Source organism: Mustela lutreola, chromosome 16, assembly GCF_030435805.1.
Source record: "Mustela lutreola isolate mMusLut2 chromosome 16, mMusLut2.pri, whole genome shotgun sequence".
Lineage (NCBI taxonomy): Eukaryota > Metazoa > Chordata > Mammalia > Carnivora > Mustelidae > Mustela > Mustela lutreola.
Window position 1 is genome coordinate 54,183,494 of NC_081305.1, and position 21,478 is coordinate 54,204,971.

Genomic DNA, 21,478 nt, shown 5'->3' on the forward strand with positions numbered 1-21,478 from the left:
ATTCTATCTGTGATGTGTGAGGAGAAGATCCTTGGGAGTGCCCCAAGGTTAATTCTGGGGGAGGTGTGAGGGCAAGAGCAGGCAGGCCCAGGTGTGGGGGGAAGGGGAGAGTGCAGGAGGTTATGCTGATGAGGTGGAAGGTACAGGAGGTCCTGGGATTGATGGCCTGGATGCTGAAGATGACTCAGGGATGCTAAAAGTGAGTGAGATGATAGGGAAACCAAGGAAAGAGGGGTCTTAGGACAGTGACTGTGGGAGAAAGTTGGAAGAATGGGGGTAAGATGCTGGGTCTTCTGGGAGTGTAAGAGGAAGCCCAGGAGAGGGGAAGCTGCTGCAGCTAAGGGAGGCCCTGAGAATCACTCTCTGCACCAAGAAGGTTCTGCTCTGAGGGCTGAGGGGACTGTCGCTGAGTTGAGGAGTGCTGTGTGGGAGTTCTCCAAATGTGGGGGAGCTCCCCAGGTGACCCCCCTGAATGCAGGTAACCCTGAAAAAAAGATGACAATGGAAAGGATCATCCCAAATGTATGGCAAAGGGAAAGGGGCGATTCCAAAGAAGGGAGAGACCCTGAATTTTACACACCTCTTGACAGTGCAGGGAGAGGGCTGTGAGAAGGGAGGCCTCAAGAAAGAGGGAGGTTCACAGGGCAGGAATGACCCCCTTTACGAGAAAGATACCCTGGGGCATCCTGAGTGTGAGGGAGCTAGCAGTGAGGACAGAGGTCCTAGGGAGACAGTGGGATGTCTAAGGGAGGGAACCCAGCAGAGGAGCTGGCAGAGAAGACCCTCAGGTCGGGGGAGTGGGTATATGAAAGTGTAAGGGTGTCCTACAGATGACCTCCTGAATTTCAGAAGTGTCAATAAAACACCTGGAAAGATGGGGTTGGGGGAGGGGAGAATGGCAGTGAGGGGCTGGGCCCTAAGGAATAAGAAGGGGAAGAAATACAGGTCTGAAGGCAGACATGTCCCTGGAGACCCTCTCCCCCTGGATATGAAGGACACCTGGGATCTCCTGAAGGAGTGGGGGCCTTCAGAATGGCTGTCCCCCCTTACAGGGCTCAAGGACTTCCCAAGGGGATGGTGGGCTGGGAAGGAAGGGGAAAGGGGCTAGAAGGAGAGGAGGCTGGACTCCTGAGGGTGGGGAGGTCCCATCTCCTTTCTGAAGGGCCTAGAAGTTGGGGGAGGGGAGGCATAAACAACAAGGGGGGGGGGGAATCCTGACCTTGTGGGCTGGGAACCACTCCTCAGTCTGCAGGACTCTTTTAGGAAGAAGGGGGTAACTCTTGGGTAAAAGTCTAGCGACCCCTGGGCTGGGAGGAACGCAGTGAGGCCAGAGCCCCCAGAGGTGGGGAGAGTCTCTAAGGGGGTAAGGAAGAGAGGTGGGGGGGGAGAGGGAGGATGTAAGGGTAGGGGCGGCAGTGGGAGGAGCCCCCAAGACCCAGAGGCCCTGACGCTTACCCTGCACTCCTGAGGGCCCCCAAGTTGGATGGGTTGAAAGAGCGGGTAAGGCTCAAGGGAGAGCAGGGACCCCAAGGGCATCCCAGGGTCCCCTGGAGGGGATGGAAGCGAGGACTTAAGGGAATGAATGGAGGCTCTAAAGGTCCAGTCTTGGGACTTTGCCCGAGGCCCGTGGGGGACGTGAAAGGAAGGGGATCCTAAGGTGGGTGGAGATGAGGCAGTGGGCTCCCTCGTGGGCCAAGAAGACCCCTGGGCAGGATCCCCCCTCCAAGTTTCACTCGGCATCTCCAGGCCTGGGGAGAATCTCCACCGCCTCCCGCCCCCGCCCCCCCCGCCCCGCCCCAGCATGCTACAGACGCCACACAACAGTGACAATGGCATCCGACGACGCTGGACGATGGAGCAAGAAGGCCCGGAGAAGGGCCGGAGAGACCATAACCAATCACAGAGCAAGGGAGCGCTCAGAAATATACCCAATCAAAGAGCAAGAGGTCTGGCTCGCCGACAGGACGGCAGCGGGGCGGGGACTCGAAAGCAGCGCGAGCTCACTCGCCAATCGGAGCCAAGGATGACTATCTTGCGATGCGTTACGCATACGGAGTGGGCGGAGCTCCAACGTATAGCCGGCTGCGTTCCCCAGCGAATCGGAAGTTTCGCTGCCCGGGACTCAGGGGTTGATTGGTCGCGTTCAGAAGGTGCCTGTCCAGTTTGGAAGACGCAGAAAGGACCTTCCCTTAGAGACCCAAGAGCCCGCCTCCACTCTCTAGTGCGGGCGGAGGATCTTAAAGCGCCGGGTCCTTGGTAAATTGACGATCGGACCCTGATGAGAGAAGTAGGAGAAAACAGAGCAGAACGGGAAGCAGTTCCGTTCTGCTGCAGTCGAGCAGGAAGCGCCAAGTGGCGAAGAGGGAACTCGAAAAGCTTAGGCAGCTTGCCTTAGGTCCCGCGCTCGTCGGTGGCGGAGCGGGGATTCGAACCCCATTTTGGAGACCCGTCTGAACAAAATAGTCCTGCCTCTTCCGGATAGGACATAACGGTTGGATGAGACCCGAAGCCTAATCACGCTCGCCCGGAAAGGAAAGCCCCTGCTTTGGGATAAAAAAATCTTCCCATTCCAGGGACGCCTGGGTGGCTCAGTCGGTTAAGCGTCTTCCTTCAGCTCAGGTCATGATCTCAGGGTCGTGGGATCGATCCCGGCGTGGGGCTTTCTACTCAGCCGGGAGCCTGTTTCTCCCTCTCCCTCTGCCTGCCCCTCTGCCTGCTGGTGCTCTCTTTGTCCGACAAAGAAATAAAATCTTAAAAAACAACAATAACAACACAAAAAAACCTTTCAATCCCAGCCACCTGGCCTTTGCTCACACCATTTCTTCTACATCAAATACCCACTCACTCTAGATCAAAGGCCACCTTTCCTAAAAACAAAACAACAAAACAAAAAACCCAAAGAAGCCCCACACCTGCGCAGCAATGTTTTCCTGGCCCCCAACCTTACCCCTTTAACCTCAGGAGCATCACTCATTGCTCGCCTCCTGTTCTGTTTGCAAGCTCTCATCACCTGGGAATGTTACCGTCCATCTCTGTGTCTGACCCCCACCCCTCAAGACAGACTCCTTAGAGGGCAGGTGACGTCTCTGAGTCACCAGCATCACCCAGCACAGGTCGTGGATTCCAGAGAACTCAATAAATGGAAGGTCTTGGGTATCTGGGCTTTCCCATTCCTAAAGAGGGATATTGTGAAGTTCTGTTAAAAAAAAAAAAAAAATTATGTTCAAAGACACTGCTCTGGCCAAAAGCTCTGCATTATCCTTTAAAAAACAAAACAAAACAAAACAAAACAAAAACATTTATTTGGCAGAGAGAGAGCATAAGCAGGGGGAGCTGCAGGCAGAGGAGAAGCAGTCATCCCACTGAGCAAGGAGCCCCATGTGGGACTCAGTCCCAAGACCCTGGGATTAAGATCTGAGCCAGAGGCAGATGCTTAACCAACTGAGCCACTCAGGCATCTGGGACTTTGCATCATCCTTGATTCCTCATTAATCACCCCCAGAAGCCCTGCAACAAATTCTGATGGTTCTTCCAAAAAACATCCTAAATCCATTCATATCTTCCCATCCCCACTCCCCTACCCACCCCTGCTTGGGTGTCACCACCACTCCTGGCCTGAAGGATATCAGCATGCTCCCTTGCTTTCCACCAGAGCCTGTTCTCCAAACTGCTGACACAGTGCTTTTCCTCAAACATAAGTCAAAGTATGTCACACCTCAGCTTACAAATGTTTGAAGCCATCTCAGTGTTCTAAAATGAAAAAAACAAAACAAAACAAAACAAAAAAAACCCAACACCCCCAAACCCCAAAGTCTTCACTGCAGCCTATCATGTCCTACATAATCTGGCTCCTACTTGAGTCTCCATTAAGAACACAGAATTGAGGTTCAAATTTCACTTGTGCCACTTCCTAGCTCTCTGACCTTGAGAAATTTACTTGGACTCTCTGAGGCACAGTCTGATCATCTGTGAAGGGAGGATTAAATAAATTAGAATTCTCAAAGAAATAAATTAGAATTATTAATTAAAATGGACCTCTATTTTATAAAATAAGTGAGTAGCATTCCTCAAAATTGTTAAGGTTGTAAAAAGTCAGGAAAGACAGAGAGGCTGCAGCCGAACGAGGAGACAAAGGAGATTGGATGATAAATGTCAACCTGCATCAGCTTCTGGAACAGAAAATAGATGACCTGAGTGTGAAAACTGGTAAATTTCAAATAAAGTCTGGATTTGGCTAATAGTCATGTTAGTTTCTTAGTTGCAACAAAGTTTCCGCAACCATGTAAGAAGATAACATTGGGGGAAGCTGGGTGAGGACTGTATGAGGACTCTCTGTATTAACTTTGTAACTTTTCTGTAAACAGAAATAGAAATTCTGTAAACAGAATACAAAGGTATTCCAAGAGAGGGGCGCGTGGGTGGCTCGGTGAGTTAAGCGTCTGCCTCAACTCCAACCCATCTACTTCTCCCTCTGTCCTAAAGAGCATCCAGATGTCCTGATTTCCCTTTGGTCCTAAAGAACACCATCAGGCCCCCAGAAGAAAAGGCCAGAAACAGGTGGAAAGATAGGAAAGGGTTGGGGTCCTGACTTCTAGGTCTGAGGAAGCAGAGGTCTGGGGGTCCGGATTCCTGGGTCTGAGCGTGGAAGACGCTCAGGGACCAGACTTCTGCGTCTCGGGGAGATGGGGCCTGCAGACTAAGATATGTAGGGTTGAGGCATTAGATCCTGCAACTCTGGTGTACTTGCCTGGGGCTCTTCACGTCCGCCGGCCACGCCCCACTCCAGACAAAGTCCCGGGCACTTTTTTCCAGACCCCTCCGCGCCTCCCTGCGCCCTGGAGAAATCGTGGCGAAGGTGCTAGAAGACGCTTGAGACACCCTTGTAAAGATGGAACAGCAAGAGAAAGGGACTGGGCCCAAGGGGTGAGACGCAAGACCTTCCTCATGGGGAGGACAGAGGTCAGCGAGGGAAGGGGCGGAGAAAATCAGAGGCAGAGTGGACTGACCCAAAGAGAGTATCAGAACAACAACAACAAAAAGGCTCACGTATCATCAGTTAGAAACAGAATCTTAGCGATCTTACTGACCGAGCTGAACAAGATACTTAGAAGGGACACAGCTAGAAACAGATATTGGAGGAAGAGGGAGAAATTTCAAGAAAGAGCCAGGAGAATCAGAGATGTCAGGAACAGCCATAGAGCTGGAGAAATAATACTTTTCAGACCTAGGCCTTGCCTATGCACCTCTGGTACTACCAAAAGCCATCTTTGGATGTGAAAAATGAAGGTTCAGCACAGGGAAGTGATTGACCTGGAAACACACCTTGAGCGAGGCAGCCTGCAGCTTGAATTTCATTCTGTCTGATTCTGACGTCCTGACTGAGCTGTCTGTCTCTCTGTAAAGAGATATGGAAAAAACAGATGAGAGAAAGATTGAGAGACTGAGCGAGAGAGAGAGAGAGAGAAGGCACGGGAATCAGAGGTGGACGCTGAGCTGAATGGGCTCCCAGGAGAAGGGCTGGACCACAGTAGGAAAGCCGGAGAGATGGTGAGAACTACTGACCTGTACTCTTGTCATTCCAGGAACAACCTGTCCCCGCCATCACCCAGGACTGAGCCGTGCCCCCCTGCACCTTTCCCAGCCTTGCCACCTTTCCCCCTGGGCATCCCAGATCCAGCCCACCTGGGGCTCCCTGAGAGCTTGGCCTCTGTCACTGTCCCCATCCGTCTGGACGCCCTCTCCTACCTCCTGCACAGCGCCCTGCTGGGGGCCTACACCCTTCAACAGTCCTTGCCCTCCTGCCCCTGCAACCCCCAGGCATGCTGCACCCCCCAGGCAAGCTACACCCAGCCAGGCATGGCCACAAGGCCACCCAGGGGACGCGGGGGCTGGGGCGTCCAGCGCAGGCCAGGCCGGGGCCAGGTCCTGCAGCGATGGCAACCTGGAAGGGCTGAGAGGGGCTGGCCGCGGGGGTCTGGGGCTGGCCCCAAGACTCCACTGGCGATGCCAACATCACCACCAACTCTGCCTGGTCAGGATGGGAAGAAGGAAGCCCGAGGTCAAGAGCCACCCCAGGACATGCCGCCTGCTGCAGCAGAAGACTGGGAGGCAGAGTACTAGGACCCTGAAAGTCCAGCTCCCCAGACTCCTGAGAAGGGTCACCAGGAGGGTTTTCCTGGAGCCCAGGGTGACCTCAGCTATGGCAGAAATACCCCAAGAAACACCACCCTCCCATGTTTCTTCTCCCAAAACCACAGCCTCAGGAGTGGGTCTTGCGAGTCACCCCGTGAAAACCGGAGCTGACTTGGGATCCCACACCAACAAAAGCCCTGAGCCTCATATCCACCCAAAGCCATGCCTGTCCCCATTCCCAGCACTACCCCAACTACAGTGACAGCCCCAACCCCATCCCCACCCGCCTCTGTAACCCCAGTCCCATCCCCACTCTCAATGCCATATCCCCAGCCCCACTCATTCCCATTTCTGTCCCCATCTCCACCCTCAGTCTCAGCTCTGCACACTCTTTCTCGACTACCTCAGGCCAACCCAGTCCTCATCCTTAACTGCCTCCTAAACTTGACCCCAAACCCAGCCCATCTTTGATCCCAGCCAATACCGTCCCATCCTTCTTCCGGTCCCAGCCCCAATTGTGACATGCCCTGTGACCCACCTGCAAAGAACATTGGCCCAACATACCCAGACACCTGCTGCCCCGCCTCCCTCACCCCTGGTTGAACAATAAATGGATGGCTGCCCCTATGTCTTGTGTCTCTGTGTGTGCTTACGCAGCTCAGGCTAACCCAGTGGGTGCTGTGAGCAAGACCTGTGAAAGGGTGGTGGGGTCGTTGGGAGGGTCACAGAGAGAGGCCAGTGGGGCCAGGGGCTGCGGGGAGGGAGCGCTTGGATCCCTGTTTCAGCGAATTCCATTTGGGGCCTCTGCCACCACTGCACTTCTGCCTGCTGGAAGCTGCTGGGTCACAAGGCCATTGTGTGGGGAGGCTTAAGGGATTTGGGGGACCCAGGGAGCAGAGAGGCCAGCAACCTGGCTCGGCTCAGTTTGCACAGAAGGGCCGAGGCAGACAGAGGGCTTGTGGTAGGCTCTGCCACTCAGGTAAGGACCAGCATTGGACCTCTAGGTTCCCTCCTCCACCCAGACCTAGGGATCCATGCTCTAGCTCCTTCCTCCCCCAGGGGCCTGCTGGTATCCCAGCCCCTAGCTCCCTCCTCACTTAGGACCCAAGAGCCCAGGGCTCCAACCTCCTCCCCATCCAGGAACCGAGGGCCCAGGCCCCCAGCTCCTTCCTCTCCTAGGGACCTGCTGTCCCAGCCATTAGCAACCTCCGCATCTGGGATCCGGGAGTCTAGGTCCCCAACTCCTCGTCCCTCCACCGGGAGTCCAGCTCCTGACCCCACCTCTTCCCATCTCCACAGATCACCATGTACAGCTTCATGGGTGGCGGCCTCTTCTGTGCCTGGGTGGGGACCATCCTCCTGGTGGTGGCCACAGCCACAGACCACTGGATGCAGTACCGGCTGTCGGGGTCCTTTGCCCACCAGGGCCTGTGGCGATATTGCCTGGGGAACAAGTGCTACCTGCAGACAGAGAGCATTGGTAAGGCTCCGGGGCTGGGGCTGGGCTGGGGCTGGGCTCAGAGGCCCCCTCGGGGCACACCCTCGCCACCTGTTTGGCTGGTGGGGAACTCTGTGGCTCAGAGAGGGACCAGCCAGAGATCGCTTTGCACAAAAGGGAAAGAACTGGGATTTCAGGAATTTCTTTCCGGTACAATTATGAAATGTACTAGAGGTTAAGTAGACAGGTGACATTTCCAGGCACGGGCTCAGTGGAGCAGCTGCGGGGACAGGGCTGTCAGAATAGTGTTTCCTAAATATCCATGATGTATCAGGAACCAGGTTGCGTACTGTGGGATACAGAAGCAATAGGGACCCTAAATTTGCTAAATACCGGATGGTAGGTTTTTTTTTTTTTTTTAAGATTTTGGGTTTTTTTTTTTTTTTAAGATTTTATGTATTTATTTGTCAGAGAGAGAGAGAAGGAGCACATGCAGACAGAGTGGCAGGAAGAGACAGAGAGAGAAGCAGGCTCCCTGCTGAGCAAGGAGCCCGATGTGAGACTCTATCCCAGGATGCTGGGATCATGACCTGAGCTGAAGGCAGCGGCTTAACCAACTGAGCCACCCAGGCATCCCCCGGATGGTAGTTTTTAATAGCTACTGTGCACCAGGCTTTGTAATATATATATATGTCTGTATGTCTATATATATATGTGTGTGTATGTGCACATTATAATATATGTTGTAAAAATGGCAAAAAATAGCTTTTCCAACATACAGTTCTTGCAAGCTACATTATAATAACATATTATAAATATAATATATAATATAATATACTCTATATCTCTATGTATAGCTCTCCATATGCATATACATATACATATGTACATTCATATATATGGAGATATACTTACATATATTTTATATTACATAATATATAATATGCACTACATAGTAATAAATTAATACACAATATACATTATATAAAAATAAATTAAGAATATATAAGGTGTATTATATATTAATAAATTAAGAATATATAATGTCACATATTTTCTATGTACCAAATAGTAGTAGTAGTAATAATAATGATGATGATGACTGGCATTAATTGAAAGTCATTGAGTCCTACATGCTATTCTAAGTGCTTGACTTGGATTAATGCCCTTTGGTCTCCCAACAACACTGAGGGTGGTACCACTGTGTGTGTGAATAAAACAAGAGACTCGGGGCACCTGGGGGGCTCTGTCCTTGAGTGTTTGCCTTCTGCTCAGGTCATGATCCTAGGATCCTGGGATGGAGCCCCTCATTGGGCTCCCCGCTCAGTGGGAAGCCTGCTTCTCCCTCTCCCACTCCCCCTGCTTGTGTTTCCTCTCTCACTGTCTCTGTCAAATAAATGAATAAAATCTTAGAACAACAACAACAACAAAAAAAAACAAAAAAAAACAAAAAAAAACACATGAGCCTTGCCCTCAAAAAGCCAAACATTCTCTCCAGGGGGTTTTGGGAGGAGGAGCCAACCCTCCAGAGCCCTTAGGGCAGATTTCACTGCCCCATCTCACTGAACCTGTCTGGGAGAGGAAACAGGATGCCCGGGTGCAGGAGGGGTAAACTGAGGCAGGAAGCAATGGAAAGACGTACCCCAGCCGCCAGCTCCTGGGCTCGGTCAGCCTCCCGATTTCATGCATCCCTTTCATTCCCGGAGGTCTCATTCGTCACACTTCCACCATTTCTCCTGCTTCAGCCTGGGAATGCCCTAAGGACACCCACATCCCAGTCTATCTTCTCTCTGTTGGGGATGGAGGAGAGGAAGGCAGGATGCAGGTCTGCAAGTCCATTTGACCTTGAAGCCAAAATCCTCACCCTGATAGATTGCTGGGTATCTGTCCACACAGCTGGCTCCCGGTGCAGGTCAACTGTAACTGGCTCACCAGGCCCAGAGCAGGCATACGTGAACTCGCCGGGGCCAACTCCAGCCACAGACACGTGTGTATAGTGTTTTTTATAAAGTTTCTGATGTCGCCAGAAAAATCTGGACTTGCGGCTGTCTTTGAAAAATCCATTTTTGCCTCCTTTGAAGGCGGTCTACCAGTCAGGGGCCCTCAGGAGATAGGTGGCACACCGTGACTGGAACAGGGAGAGTTTTCTCTGAAGATGGAGCTCAGAGGTAGTAATGGGTCACCTGGCATGGGACACAGGTGCCCTGTTCGCCGCAGCCCCTACCTCAGCCTGCTGGGGGACAGATAAGCTGCTCTCTTTTTGCAGCTGGAGGCAACCCTCAGAGATGTTTGCATTTTGCACTCCTACCTCAGTGGGACCACGGGGAGGACATAGGCAAAAACATGTCCCGTAAGTCTTCCAGCCTTTTAAATACTCAGAGGCATCCGTAGTTTCCTGGGGCTGCCGTGACAAAGGACCATGGACTGAGTGACTCAAACAACAGAAACGTACCATCTCACAGCTCTGGAGGCTGGGGGTCTGATAACTGAGGTCAGCAGAGTTGGTTCCTTCCGAGGCCATGAGGGAGGATCTGTTGCCTGGCTTCTGGTGGAGGCTGGCTCTCTCCTGGCTGGCATTCTTTGGCATTTATTAGCATGTCAGTGTGTCATCCTGATCTCTGTTTCATTTTCACATGGTGCTCCCCACCCTCCCGCATGTCTGTCTTTCTCCAGCTTTCCCCATTTTGTGAGGATACTTGTCAGTCAGTTAGGATTAGGAATCCACTCTGCTACAGTGAGACCTTAAATACCTTGGCAATGAGCCTATTTCCAAAAAAGGTCCTACTCTGAGGATTGCAGCTTCCTTCCACATACGAATTTGGGGGTTTGGGGGTTGTGGGGAGAGACACGGTTCAACCCATGACAACATCCACAGAGAAACAGCCAGCAATTTTTTTTCTCACTGACATTCACACAAGGCAAAAGAATGCATTTTGCAAAGATCCAGACTTTTTATTTTTCGGGGGCAGGATCCAGGCTCTGTCCCAGGGTTGCAGGTGTCCTGGGTCCTCCAAGAGCCAGTATGGTCAAGCAGATCAGAACAAGGGCTTTGATGCTTGGGTGTCAACGCCAGTCCCACTGCCAATTAGGGCACCCTGGATAAGTCACTTTACCTCTCTGAGCTTCAGTTTCTTCACCTGAAAAACGGGGATTAAAAATAGTACATACAGCATAGGGCCCTTGGAAGGAATGAACAGGCTCATTCAAGGAATGCGTGTCTGACACGTATTTGGTAGCTGCTAAATGAAGGATGAAATCTTACCGATTATTCCCAGAGCATGTCCTAAAGGGTCAGCTCAGTGCCAAGCACAACGTTCCAGGCTCCAGGCTCCACGTTCATTCACTCAGCATGTGCCCTGAGCCCCCACTATGTGCCAGGCACCCGTGCATGAGGAAGTGAATGAGGAAGCAAGACCTTTGTCCTCAGAAAACTGGGCGATCAGCAGGGAAAGACAGATATAAACAAGTTAAAAATAAATAAATAGGTCATTTTCAAGTATGGGCAGTGGTTATCTGGGAAGTGAAAGCGAGCGATGGGAGAGAGGACAGGAAGTGAGTGGCAGGCAGATAGCGGGGAATCAACACTGATTCATTACTCATCCATCCATCCATCCATCCATCCAACGAATATCTCTCCAGGCCCATTTGCAAACCAGTCTTGTGCTGGGAGTATTCCCAAGGTAGAAACCTGGCCTCAGGGAGCAATCGGACTGGAAGGGGGAACAAGCCAAGAGCCACAGCCCCAAGAGCCACAGCCAGGAGCAGGGGGTGAGGACGATACCTGAGGGGTGAAAGGGTGCTTCCCAGAGGGGATTTGGGAGCTGGGCTGTGGAAGATGATTAGGGGCTTGCAGGTAAAGAGAGGGACTGCAGAGGTGAGGGAGGAGCTGGGTCAGGGACAGAGAGGTAGGCCTCCTGGGCTGGGGGAGGCGCGGGAGTGACCGATCGGTGCTACCACAGCTTATTGGAATGCCACCCGGGCCTTCATGATCCTGTCCTCCCTGTGTGCCACCTCGGGCATCATCATGGGCATCCTGGCCTTCGCTCAGCAACCCACCTTCACCCGCCTCTCCCGGCCCTTCTCTGCCGGCATCATGTTTTTCGCCTCCAGTGAGTGGACCCAACTTCCCCATCTCCCCACTCCCACCCCCAGCTTCCCAGCCCATTTCCATCCCCAGCCCCATTCCTCATTCTCAGCTCCATGGCCAACCTAGTCTCCCCCCGACCCCAACCCCAACTCCAAGACTGGTTCTAAAAGCCTAATGCCAGCCTCTTATATCAGTTGCTGTCCGGTCGCCCGGTGCAGGCACTAACTTCCCCCCGCCCCCACCCCGCCAGGTTTAAGGGTGCGATTCCTAACAAGGCTGCTCCTACTTCAGTTGCAAGAGGGGTCCTCAGGTCATCTGCACTTTTGACCCACTGGCTGCGGGTTCGGGGGTCCCCAGAACCCAGTCATGTTCAAAGATTTGCCAGAAGTCACCAAACTCCAGAAAGCACTATACTTACAATTACAGATTTATTATAAAGGCTACACCTCAGCACCAGCTAAATCGAGAGAAGCACAGGGTGAAACCTGAGAGGGTCTTGAAGGCTGAGCTTCTGCATCCTTCCCCCACGGCATCCCACTGAGTGCCTCACCAGCCAGGAAACTCTGGCACACTTGTCATGTCTGGAGTTCCTGCTGGGGTTTCATTACCAAGGCCCTATTGTGTCATTGACCCTGTGCCTGAACTTGGTCTCTAGCTACCTTCCCCAGAAGGTGGTCCGATACCAAGTGGCTCACAGCCCCTGGTGGCTGCTCTGTTCCTGGGGCTGGTCCTTCTGGGGACCAGGTCCTACCTATTGTCATCTCAGCTCATCAATAAAAACCCAAGAGGCTCAGCAGTAACAAAGACACTCCTATCACTCGGGAAATTCCAGGGATTTAGCGTCTCTGTCCCAGCCCCAAACCAGCCCCAGTCAAATTCCTTATTACACAGCACAGCCCCGTCCCATCCCCACCTGACCCCTACTCCCCGGGCACCCTCCCCCTTTCCCCTTCCCACTCCTCCCCGGCCTTTCCCCTTCCTCTATCTAACTCCCACCCCCATCTGCAAACCCCACCCCTACCCCCTTTCCTACCCACCTCCCCCCATCCTCTCCCCTTAGCCTTTTTTGTCCTGTTGGCCTTGGCCATTTACACTGGAGTCACTGTCAGCTTCCTTGGTCGCCGCTTTGGGGACTGGCGCTTTTCCTGGTCTTACATCCTGGGCTGGGTGGCCTTGCTCATGGCCTTCTTCGCAGGTATGAGGGTTTGGGGGTGGGAAGGTCAGTGTCTGTGGCAGAGTGGGCAGCACTTCAGAGGGCCAGATGATGGGGTGTCCCACATGGGCCCCCCAGCACTGAGCCAGGAGACAGAATCGAGATGCTGCAGACACCCAGGAAGAAAGGGAGTGCTGTTTTGGGGTCTTGGGCTAGGAGCCCAGGTTAGGAGGACTTGGGGGGGGGCCAATGGGATCTCTTCTCATGCAGGGATTTTCTACATGTGTGCCTACCGGATGCATGAATGTCGGCGCCTGTCTGCTCCCCGCTGAGCCCAATGTACCCCCAACTTCATCTGGAGGTTAAATAGGACCACAGAAAAGGAGGGGGAAGGTCTAGAGGCCTGAAGTTCTGGTTCCTGTGGGCAGGAGGGGGCTCAATCGTGGACTCTGGGCAGAGGCCTCTGACTCCTGTGTCCCAAGGGGGAGGGAGGAAGAATGGGGCCTGGTGGGAGGCAGTTGAGAAGACCCAAGGCCCAGCCCATGAAGGGGGGGTGTTAGAGAAATGGGATCTCCATTAGAGCGACTTTTTGAGAATCTAATAAAACTGATGTGAAACTACTAAGGTGTGGTCCTTGAGGGGTTGGGGTGATGAGAAACAGGTGTGAGTGGTGGACAGGGTGGGGGTGTCTGGAGGACTGCAGGCCAACCTGCTCAGTCTCTGTAAGGATGGGGACAGACATGAACCACAGAGTTCCCACCCAGGGGTTAACTACGACTTCTAGGAAACAGATGTGTAGGTCCAATTCTGTATTTTTTTTTTCCTAATTCCACATCACCAAGCAGCTCAGTTCTTACACTCTCTATAAGAAGGTATTGTCAGATCCCACAAGTGAAGGACTCAGTCCTAAAGTCTGCCCCCCACCCCTACCTCAGATGCCCTCACAAGTGCAGCTTGTCACCTGGGCTTCTGGTCAACCAGCAGTAGTGTGGAGGTTTCCATGACTCACTCTTTGGGTTTGAATAATTTGCTAGAGTGGCTCCCAGAACTCGAAGGAAGATTCCACTTACTAGATCACCCGTTTACTATAAAAGGATATAACTCAGGTACAGCCAGATGGAAGGGACCCACAGGGCAAGGTATGGGAAAGGGGCAAGGGGCTTCTGTGCCCTTTTCAGGGGGCCACTCTCTCTATTACGCACACATTCACCAACCTGGAAGTTCTCTGAACCCAGTCTTTTTGGGTTTTCATGGTGGCTTCATTACACAGGCATCCTGAGTGTACCACTGGCCACTGGTGACTACTCAGTCTTCAGCCCCTCCCTACCCAGGTTGGGGGCTGGGACTGAAAGTTCCAACCCTCCAGACACCTGGCTGGTTCCCCCGGCAACCTGACCTTACCTTCCAGTGCTTTGCCACCACCTCCCTGCCCCCAGTTGCCTCATTAACCATTAAGGTAGCAAGGCCCTCGTTGCCTATGAAATACCAAGGCTTTTAGCAGCTTCATGTCAGGAACAGTACAAAGAACAAATATGTGTTTCTTATGAATCATAATATCAGTGGGATAATACGATAAATGAAAAGGTCTGTGAAAAAAACCACCTGACTGCTCACACCATCTCCAGTCAGCATTCCTCACAGCCCCTCCCCTCCCTGGATGGACCCCACACCTAGAAGCGCCAGATCTCTGATCCACACCCTATCCTGACTCTTCACATACCATTCATGACCTTGACCTTCTCATTCACTCGCTCATTACTTCATTCAATAAGCTGTGCCCAACTGCCGTGAGATTTACTAATATCTACCATAAATTAATAAGACTATTTAGCAAGGCCCATTCTAATAATAAGAATATTAATTACAGTCTATGCTAAAACTGTCATATGAACAGAGACCTACTCCCTAGAAATATTTATTGGGGACTTCACAAATAACAATAGTTCTGTATTTATAGAGGCTTCCTCTACTAATAATGGCAATTGAGGCCTTCTCTAATGGTAATTTATTGAGGCCTATTTAAGGAGACATATTTATTGAGGCTTATTCCAGGAATCATATTTATAGGAGTTTATTCTAGCAATAATAATGATGTGGTAATTCCAGACTCATCTCCAGTGTCCACTTGAAAAGAAGAGGCATCTCAAATCTCAGGTGTCCTGGTCTCTCCCACATCCCATACCAACTCCTCCCATATCTCCCCATCTTGCCTCATTGTCATCCAGCTGCTCCTGCCAAGAGTCCTGGGATCATCAGCAGCTGCTTTACTGCGTCCCACACCTGATTCACTGGCAAGCGGCATTGGCTCTACCTTAAAACTGTGTCCAGGTTCCTTGATCACCCAGTTAGGACTCATATCTTGTTTCACCTGGCTTATGGCCTCAGTCTCCTAACCAGCTCTGCCCCTCCTCCTGTCCCCCACCCCCCGCCTGCCTCCATAGTCCATTCTCTACAGTGTGTGTGTGTGGGGGGGGGGGGATGAAATAGGTGGGATTGAGATGAATATGAGTAGGGCTGAGGTCGGAATTATAAAGGGTGGGACAGAGCAGGAGGAAGGTTGGGGTGGCGCTGGAAGTGTGATCTGGTGTGAAGTTCCAAACAAGGTTAGCATTAAGTCTCAGAATGAGGATGGGTTTGTGTTTGGGGCTGAACTTGGATTTGGACATGGGGTTGGGGCTGAGTTTGTGAATAAGAGGATGGAGGTCAGGTTAGTTTGGAGGATGGGGTTAAATTAGAGGCTGGAGCTGGGGTTAAGGAGTGGGTTGTATTGGGGGTTGGGGATGGGACTGGGTTTAGAGCCGGTCTTGGCAATGAAAATAGGGTTTGGTTTAGGAATCAGGACGGGGTTGAATTTGTGGGTAGAGCTGGGTTATGGACAGGGTTGGGTTTGGTTTGGAGATGAGGTTAGGGATGGGGCTGAGTTTGGGGTTAGGTCTGGGGATGATACTGGGGTTGTGTTGGAGGACAGGGGTGGAGTTAAGGATGGGGTAGAGATTGCAGGTGACCTCTGGGCTCTGACACTCCCTTGGCCGGGATTCCTGAAGCCTGTCCACTGCTCTCCACTAGAGGTACACATACCGCCATTTTTGCGTCGGTGCCCCTGCTCCTTATGACCCGAATCTGCCCCTGAAAGCCTGCATTCGTGAGCACGTGCTCAGGACTGGCCAGTTACCTTGGTGGTGAGGGTCTGGGTGAGAGATGGGGGGCCTGCAAACTGGAGATTCCAGTAATGGAAGAGGCCCTGGCCTCTTGAGTCCCTCTGAGTCTCCCCTTTACCGGCTGCTGTGGGACTGCTGGCTCGTGTCATCTTTGTGACAGAGGTCTTCTTCTAGGCCATTCCCTTGGTTTGGAAGTCACATGAGCCTGCACCTTCCACCTGGGCTGCGACACCTTCGCCTTCTTCCTGCTCATCGGTGAGGTGAGGCTCTGTCTAGGACCTATTGCCGGGATGGGAAGAGGAGGCTAGTGCTGGGAGGGTGGGACAGTCCTGTGTGCCCACCTCTGCCCCTGAGACACCCTGATCCTGCAATGAGGCCCTGCTCAAGTCAGAGCTGTCTGCGAACTCTTATCAGAGGATGATGTGGACATGTCTTGCTCTCCACAGACTTGCAGGATTGTGATCCTCCACCATTGGTTGCCTTTGGGATAAGCTCCAGGCAGGGATCCAGGACTCCCTGCCTCCTGCTCAGGACACGAGACCAGGCCTCCAGCCCTCTTTTCCTTCAGCTGCAAGAACCTAGTCTCCAGCCCCCCTCCTTCTGTGGACACACTAGAGTTGGGGCCTCCCTCTTCCAGAATGGAAGGTTACAGAACCGACAGGAGAGCATGACACAACCACCAACTGTCCCCTTTGGCCACATCCCCCTGTTTAGCTCACACCCTGGTCTCATCTACCACCTCCCACCCTGGGGCCCCCAAGCCTCTTTCACACCTCTTCCAGGAAGTCTCCTCTGATGTTGAGGGTTCCAAGGTGGGAGGTATAGAACCTAAAGCAGAGGCAAGCTCTGAACCACCACCAAACCACTGATGATGTGACACCCTCCCCACCACATGCTGTGAGGGGAACCCAACCTATGTGGGGGGAGGAAGCTGTCAAGGCAACCGGGAAGGGGGGGTACAGGGCAAGACTCATCAACCCGGAACTGTGTGAAACCAAACGGCCTGGTTTTAAAATCTTAAAGGCTTCTCTTTCTTGATCTCAGAGGGCCCAAGAGTCCAGATCACTGGCCCCTTCATCCGCAGGACCTGGACGCCCAGGACTCACTTCGATGGAGCTCTGTCGGTCTTTGGGCCTCCTCACTGGCTCCCTGGCCTTGGTGACCATCCTGATTGCTCTGAGCACGGATTTCTGGTTCGTGGCCATGGGGCCCACCTTCTCGTCTCACTCGGGGCTCTGGCCAGAGAAGTCTAACAGTGAGGTACCAGGTAAGGGACAGTGGTGTTTCCTATTGCGGGTGGTGGGCTGCCCAAGGAAGGGCAGACACTGAAGTCTTACCTCGGGGCAGGCTACATCCGCGCGACGCAGAGCCTCAGCATTCTGGCTGCACTGTCGGCGCTGGTGTCGGTGATCTTCCTGATCTTGTCCTACGTCCCCTCACTGTCCATTCGAGGCTACGGGCCCCTCTCCTCCTCTATCATGGCTTTTGCTGCAGGTAGGCTCCGGGCTGCACTTGGGCTCTGGGGACTGGTGAGTTTCTGCAGAGGGTCTGAGCCCTCTCTCATCTTCATCCCCAGCCATTTTTGCTGTGGTGGCCATGGCGGTCTATACCAGCGAGCGGTGGAACCAGCCTCAACACCCTCAGATCCAGACCTTCTTCTCCTGGTCGTTCTACCTGGGCTGGGTTTCAGCTGTCCTCTGTCTCTGTACAGGTGACTACTGCTCCGGGACCTGGAGAGGCTTGCTGGGGGCTCTGAGAGAGCAGGGTGGGGGCTAATGTTAACCTCTCTTTGCTCCCCCCTCCCAGGCAGCCTGAGTCTGCATGCTCACTGTAGTGGCCCCCAGTCTGGCTATGAGACCTTGTAAGCCAGAGGTGAGTCGGGCAGGATAAAGCATTGTTCGGGGAAGACCTCGTCAGGAGCCACAGGCACCCACAGCCCTCCTCCTAGCCCCTACCCCAGCCCTCCCACAACCCCGCTGTTTGTTTCTTCGTCCATTCAACAACAATTTGCTGAGATCTGGTTATTCTGAGATTAATTCAGCCAAGACATAAGCTGAGGGCAGGGCAGCTCCCTGGTGGGCGACCCCAGGAGCCCAGGAAGGAGTCAGAACCCCTGTGTGCCCTCAGGCAGCCCCCACGCATGGATGGGCACAGATGGGCATGGAGCTGGGGCTGGTGCGGCCCCATGTCGGCTCCCTTCTCCGGTCCTTGTCTTTCTCCCTGTTTCTACCTTGAGACCCTGTCTTTTCTCTTTCCTCCTTTGTCTTTCCCACTCTGGTGCTTTTACCTTCTCACTCCCTCTCTGATTTTGTCACCCTTGTCTTCACTCTGGTCCTCCTCACTTACTTCATTAATTCATTTACTCCTTCAGCTGGCTTTTCCTGAGCTCCTCCTTTATCCTTGGTCTCACTGGGGATGCTGATGAGAGGCTGCCCCAGGCCCTGGCCACTGGGGGGCTGCAAGTCCAGTGGGGGAAGCAAGACAGCAGGCAGAGCCCAGGATGGTGGGGAGAAAGACTGACTCTGTCGGATGGGGTGGAGGGGAGCTTTCTGGGGGAAGGCTGTTCAGGGGCTTCTTGAGGGCCAAGGAAAGATCATCCAGACAGAGAGACGCAAAGGGGGAGGTGTGGAAAGGCTCAAAGTTTTCAGGGGATGGAGAAGGAGGTGGGAGCAACAGCCCCAATGGTCACAGTGACTCCCTCCTGAGGCCAGTGGGAAGCTAGGAGAAGGTTGTGAGCTGGGGAGGGTCAACGCCAGTTCCAGGTGCCAAGATTCCTCTGGGGCATGGAGGGAGGCCCAAAGGGAGAGAGGAGCTTGGCATCCAATGGGTGCGACTGGGACCAGGGCGTGAGATGGGAAAGATGGAAGGAGCCAGATGCAGGGGGGCAGAAGGAACCAGACACAGGGATTCGGGGGCTTCGTGGATTGATGGGTCAGAGGGGGCAAGGACAGTGCCAAGGGATCTGGCACAGTCAACTGGGTGGGATGGCGGAGTCAGCCCCGGTTTGGTGGAAGATGCTGAGCTCAGTTGGGATGTGGTTGTCGGGGGTCTGGGACAGAGACTCGGTGAGGTTGCTCCTCTGGTGAGAAGGGGCAGGATGGAGGCTCCAGACCAACAGGCACGAAGTGGAGGGAGGAGGAGCAGGAGCTTGTATGGGAACCTAAGAGGGCACAGTCACAGAGACAGGGACCTGCAGAGCTTATGGAATCAAGGGAAGAGTTTTCACAAGGCTATGGTCTGTTATGCCATGGCCTTTTGGCTCTCCCCAGACCTGTTATCTGACTCTGAGCGGTCTCTCTGCTAGTAGAGTTGCTTAGGGTGTGTGTGTGTGTGTGTGTGTTGGGGGAGGTTTATCTCTTTAAATGACTGATGGGAGAGGGGATTTTAGAACTCCTCCTGTGTCACAGAGATGTGGTCTCCCTTCCCCCACCCTCTGGACTCTGTGTCTAAGAAGCCCTGGGAGCTGAGTGTGAGTCACTTAGGTGGGTGTGTGCAGGGCGGGGGTGGGGGGTGGGGAGGAGGGCACTGGACAGACTATAGGGACATTCCTGGGGGCATGGAGATCTTCCAAAGACAGGGAGGTCTCTAAGCACTGATTCCTTGGGGGTAAGGTCTCAAGGCCCCCAGTAGGAGCAGTAGGCCATGAAGGTCTCTGGAAGGGCCTGAAGGAGGCAGCAGTGCTGGGGTGCAATCACACATGGAGGGACATGTGGGAGGGTGTCTCAAGGACTTGAAGGACCCGGGAGAGGGGTCTGGGGACGAGAAGAGTATCAGCCAATCTTGCGTGTGTGGCCCTCCGCAGCAGCCGCGCTGGCATGGGCGTGAAGCGGAGCCTCCAGAGCGGGGGCACCTTGCTAGGCTTCTTGGCCAAAATCCTCACGATTTTCTCCACTACCACCAACTACTGGATCCGCTACCCCGGGGGCCATAGTGGCTTGTGGCAGGAGTGTAATGGTGGCACCTGCTCTAACATCCCCTGCCAGAGGGAGGTCCGACCCGCCCAGATGTCCTCTACTGGTCAGACAGCCCCCAGCACAGACCACAGATGGCTCAACAGCAGGACACATCCTGCCCACCAAACCCTTACCCCTTCCACTCCTGTCTCAGGCCCATCTGCTCCTCTGCGACAGAGACTACCACCATCCCCCAACTCGGGACCCACTTCCCTCATGAAGTAACTTCCAAGTCCCCATCCAAACCATCAGCTCTGCTCCCAGCCCCTTACCGGCTGAGGCGGCCCCTCTCCCCAGCCATGCTGGCGGTGACAGGGGCGTGCATGGTGCTGGCGGCATCGGGTGTTTGGTGATGGGGCTGAGGATCCTATGCCACGAGGGCGACTCACGGGGCCAGACTACGAGCGGCATCTTCTTCCTCTACGGTGGGACGGCAGCGGGCCCACAGTCATAGGGTGGGCCTGGGGGTTGCAGGGGACAGGGGCCCAGGGGTCGCGGGGATGCGAGTGGGGACAGGGGCCAGAGACCCAGAGGAGGGGGCGTGGCTGAGGGAAAAGGACGTGGCCCTGGATGGGCATACTCTGGGTGGGGCCTGGGTGCGCCCCCCACCTCCCAGCCCAGGCGGAGCTCCCCTGGTGCGTGGAGCCCAGGCCTGCTGCTGCTGATTGCCTTGACAGGCTATACAGTGAAGAACGCGCGGAAGAACGATGTCTTCTTCTCGTGGTCCTGTTTTTCGGGGTGGCTGGCTTTACCCTTCTCTATTCTCGCGGGTAACCTGGACAGCGGGAAGAGGGTGGAGGACACTGCCCGGTGGACCCCCCCCCCGCCCCCCGCAGACTCCCAGCCGCCCTCCCAGGGACTCCTCACCAAACTCCGCTCCCGACATCCGCAGAACCGGCAGGAGCACCCTTGGGGATCCAAGCCCCAGTCCCCGGGGCGCTCCCGGCCATCTGCCCCAGGACAAACCGTCTCCCAGGCTTCTGCCCTCCGTTCCCCTCCCGCCTGGCTTCTGCTTTCTGCTGGCGGACAGGGTCTTGCAGAGCACGGATGCCCTCAGTGGATTCCCCGTGTGCTTGTGACCGCGGCCTGCCTGGGGCAGAATAAAGGAACGGCTTTCACCGCCGCGGCTCCGCGTGGCTTTCTGGGGGCCGTGAGGACACGGAGGACAGGAACGCACGCGGGAGCAATGTGGATATGAAGAGGACGGGGGACTGGGACACAGGGACACCTGGGGGTTCAGGGAGGACATAAGCACATGAAGCTATAGGGAACAAGGAACATGGGGACACGAGCTTGGGTGGAGTGGACAAGGCGCCTGGGCTCGGAGGGGGAAGGGGGCACAGGAGTGGTGGGGTCAGGAGAGCACATGGGTGCTCGGAAGGGATGTAGGGACATGGACGCGGAAAAACGGATATAGGGGGACGGAAGAGGCATGGTCCTGGGACCAGGAACAAGACAAGAAGAAGATGGGGAAACAGACACAAGAGGGCGCAGGGGATGCGAGCACAGCGACTTAAACAGGCGAGGAAACAGTGGGGAACTGGGGGAGGGATAAAT

The 21,478-nt window shown here is 54.0% G+C and overlaps 4 protein-coding genes and 1 long non-coding RNA gene across 6 annotated transcripts; 4 read left to right on the plus strand and 1 right to left on the minus strand.

The window, feature by feature from the left end:
- Positions 1-4,825: 4,825 nt before the first annotated feature.
- C16H19orf84 (chromosome 16 C19orf84 homolog) lies at positions 4,826-6,120 on the plus strand. Its single transcript, XM_059151155.1, has 2 exons — positions 4,826-4,923; positions 5,583-6,120. The coding sequence occupies exons 1-2, from the start codon at positions 4,889-4,891 to the stop codon at positions 6,118-6,120; spliced, it is 573 nt and encodes a 190-aa protein (XP_059007138.1). The 5' UTR covers positions 4,826-4,888.
- A 1,317-nt stretch (positions 6,121-7,437) lies between these two features.
- Positions 7,438-13,142, plus strand: LIM2 (lens intrinsic membrane protein 2). Its single transcript, XM_059151159.1, has 4 exons — positions 7,438-7,612; positions 11,530-11,679; positions 12,718-12,852; positions 13,081-13,142. The coding sequence occupies exons 1-4, from the start codon at positions 7,438-7,440 to the stop codon at positions 13,140-13,142; spliced, it is 522 nt and encodes a 173-aa protein (XP_059007142.1).
- A 1,686-nt stretch (positions 13,143-14,828) lies between these two features.
- On the minus strand, positions 14,829-20,330 carry LOC131817610 (uncharacterized). Its single transcript, XR_009348560.1, has 3 exons — positions 20,194-20,330; positions 17,306-17,720; positions 14,829-16,247 (listed from the first exon to the last, which is right to left on the minus strand). It is a non-coding gene; the product is annotated as an uncharacterized LOC131817610 (long non-coding RNA).
- On the plus strand, positions 16,940-20,213 carry NKG7 (natural killer cell granule protein 7). Of its 2 annotated transcripts, XM_059151158.1 has the most exons (5): positions 16,940-17,235; positions 17,316-17,462; positions 17,545-17,679; positions 17,775-17,840; positions 20,076-20,213. In XM_059151158.1, exons 1-4 carry the CDS (start codon positions 17,079-17,081, stop codon positions 17,831-17,833), a joined length of 498 nt encoding a protein of 165 aa, XP_059007141.1. In that variant the 5' UTR covers positions 16,940-17,078; the 3' UTR covers positions 17,834-17,840; positions 20,076-20,213. The 2 variants fall into 2 exon arrangements, with proteins under 2 accessions (XP_059007141.1, XP_059007140.1); XM_059151157.1 differs by lacking the exon at positions 20,076-20,213 and having other exon boundaries at positions 16,941-17,235; positions 17,775-17,984.
- On the plus strand, positions 18,133-21,044 carry CLDND2 (claudin domain containing 2). Its single transcript, XM_059151162.1, is given in 5 exon segments — positions 18,133-19,952; positions 20,219-20,251; positions 20,254-20,346; positions 20,572-20,688; positions 20,924-21,044. Coding segments are annotated over 5 exon segments (489 nt in total). The 5' UTR covers positions 18,133-19,783; the 3' UTR covers positions 21,001-21,044.
- Positions 21,045-21,478: the final 434 nt, after the last annotated feature.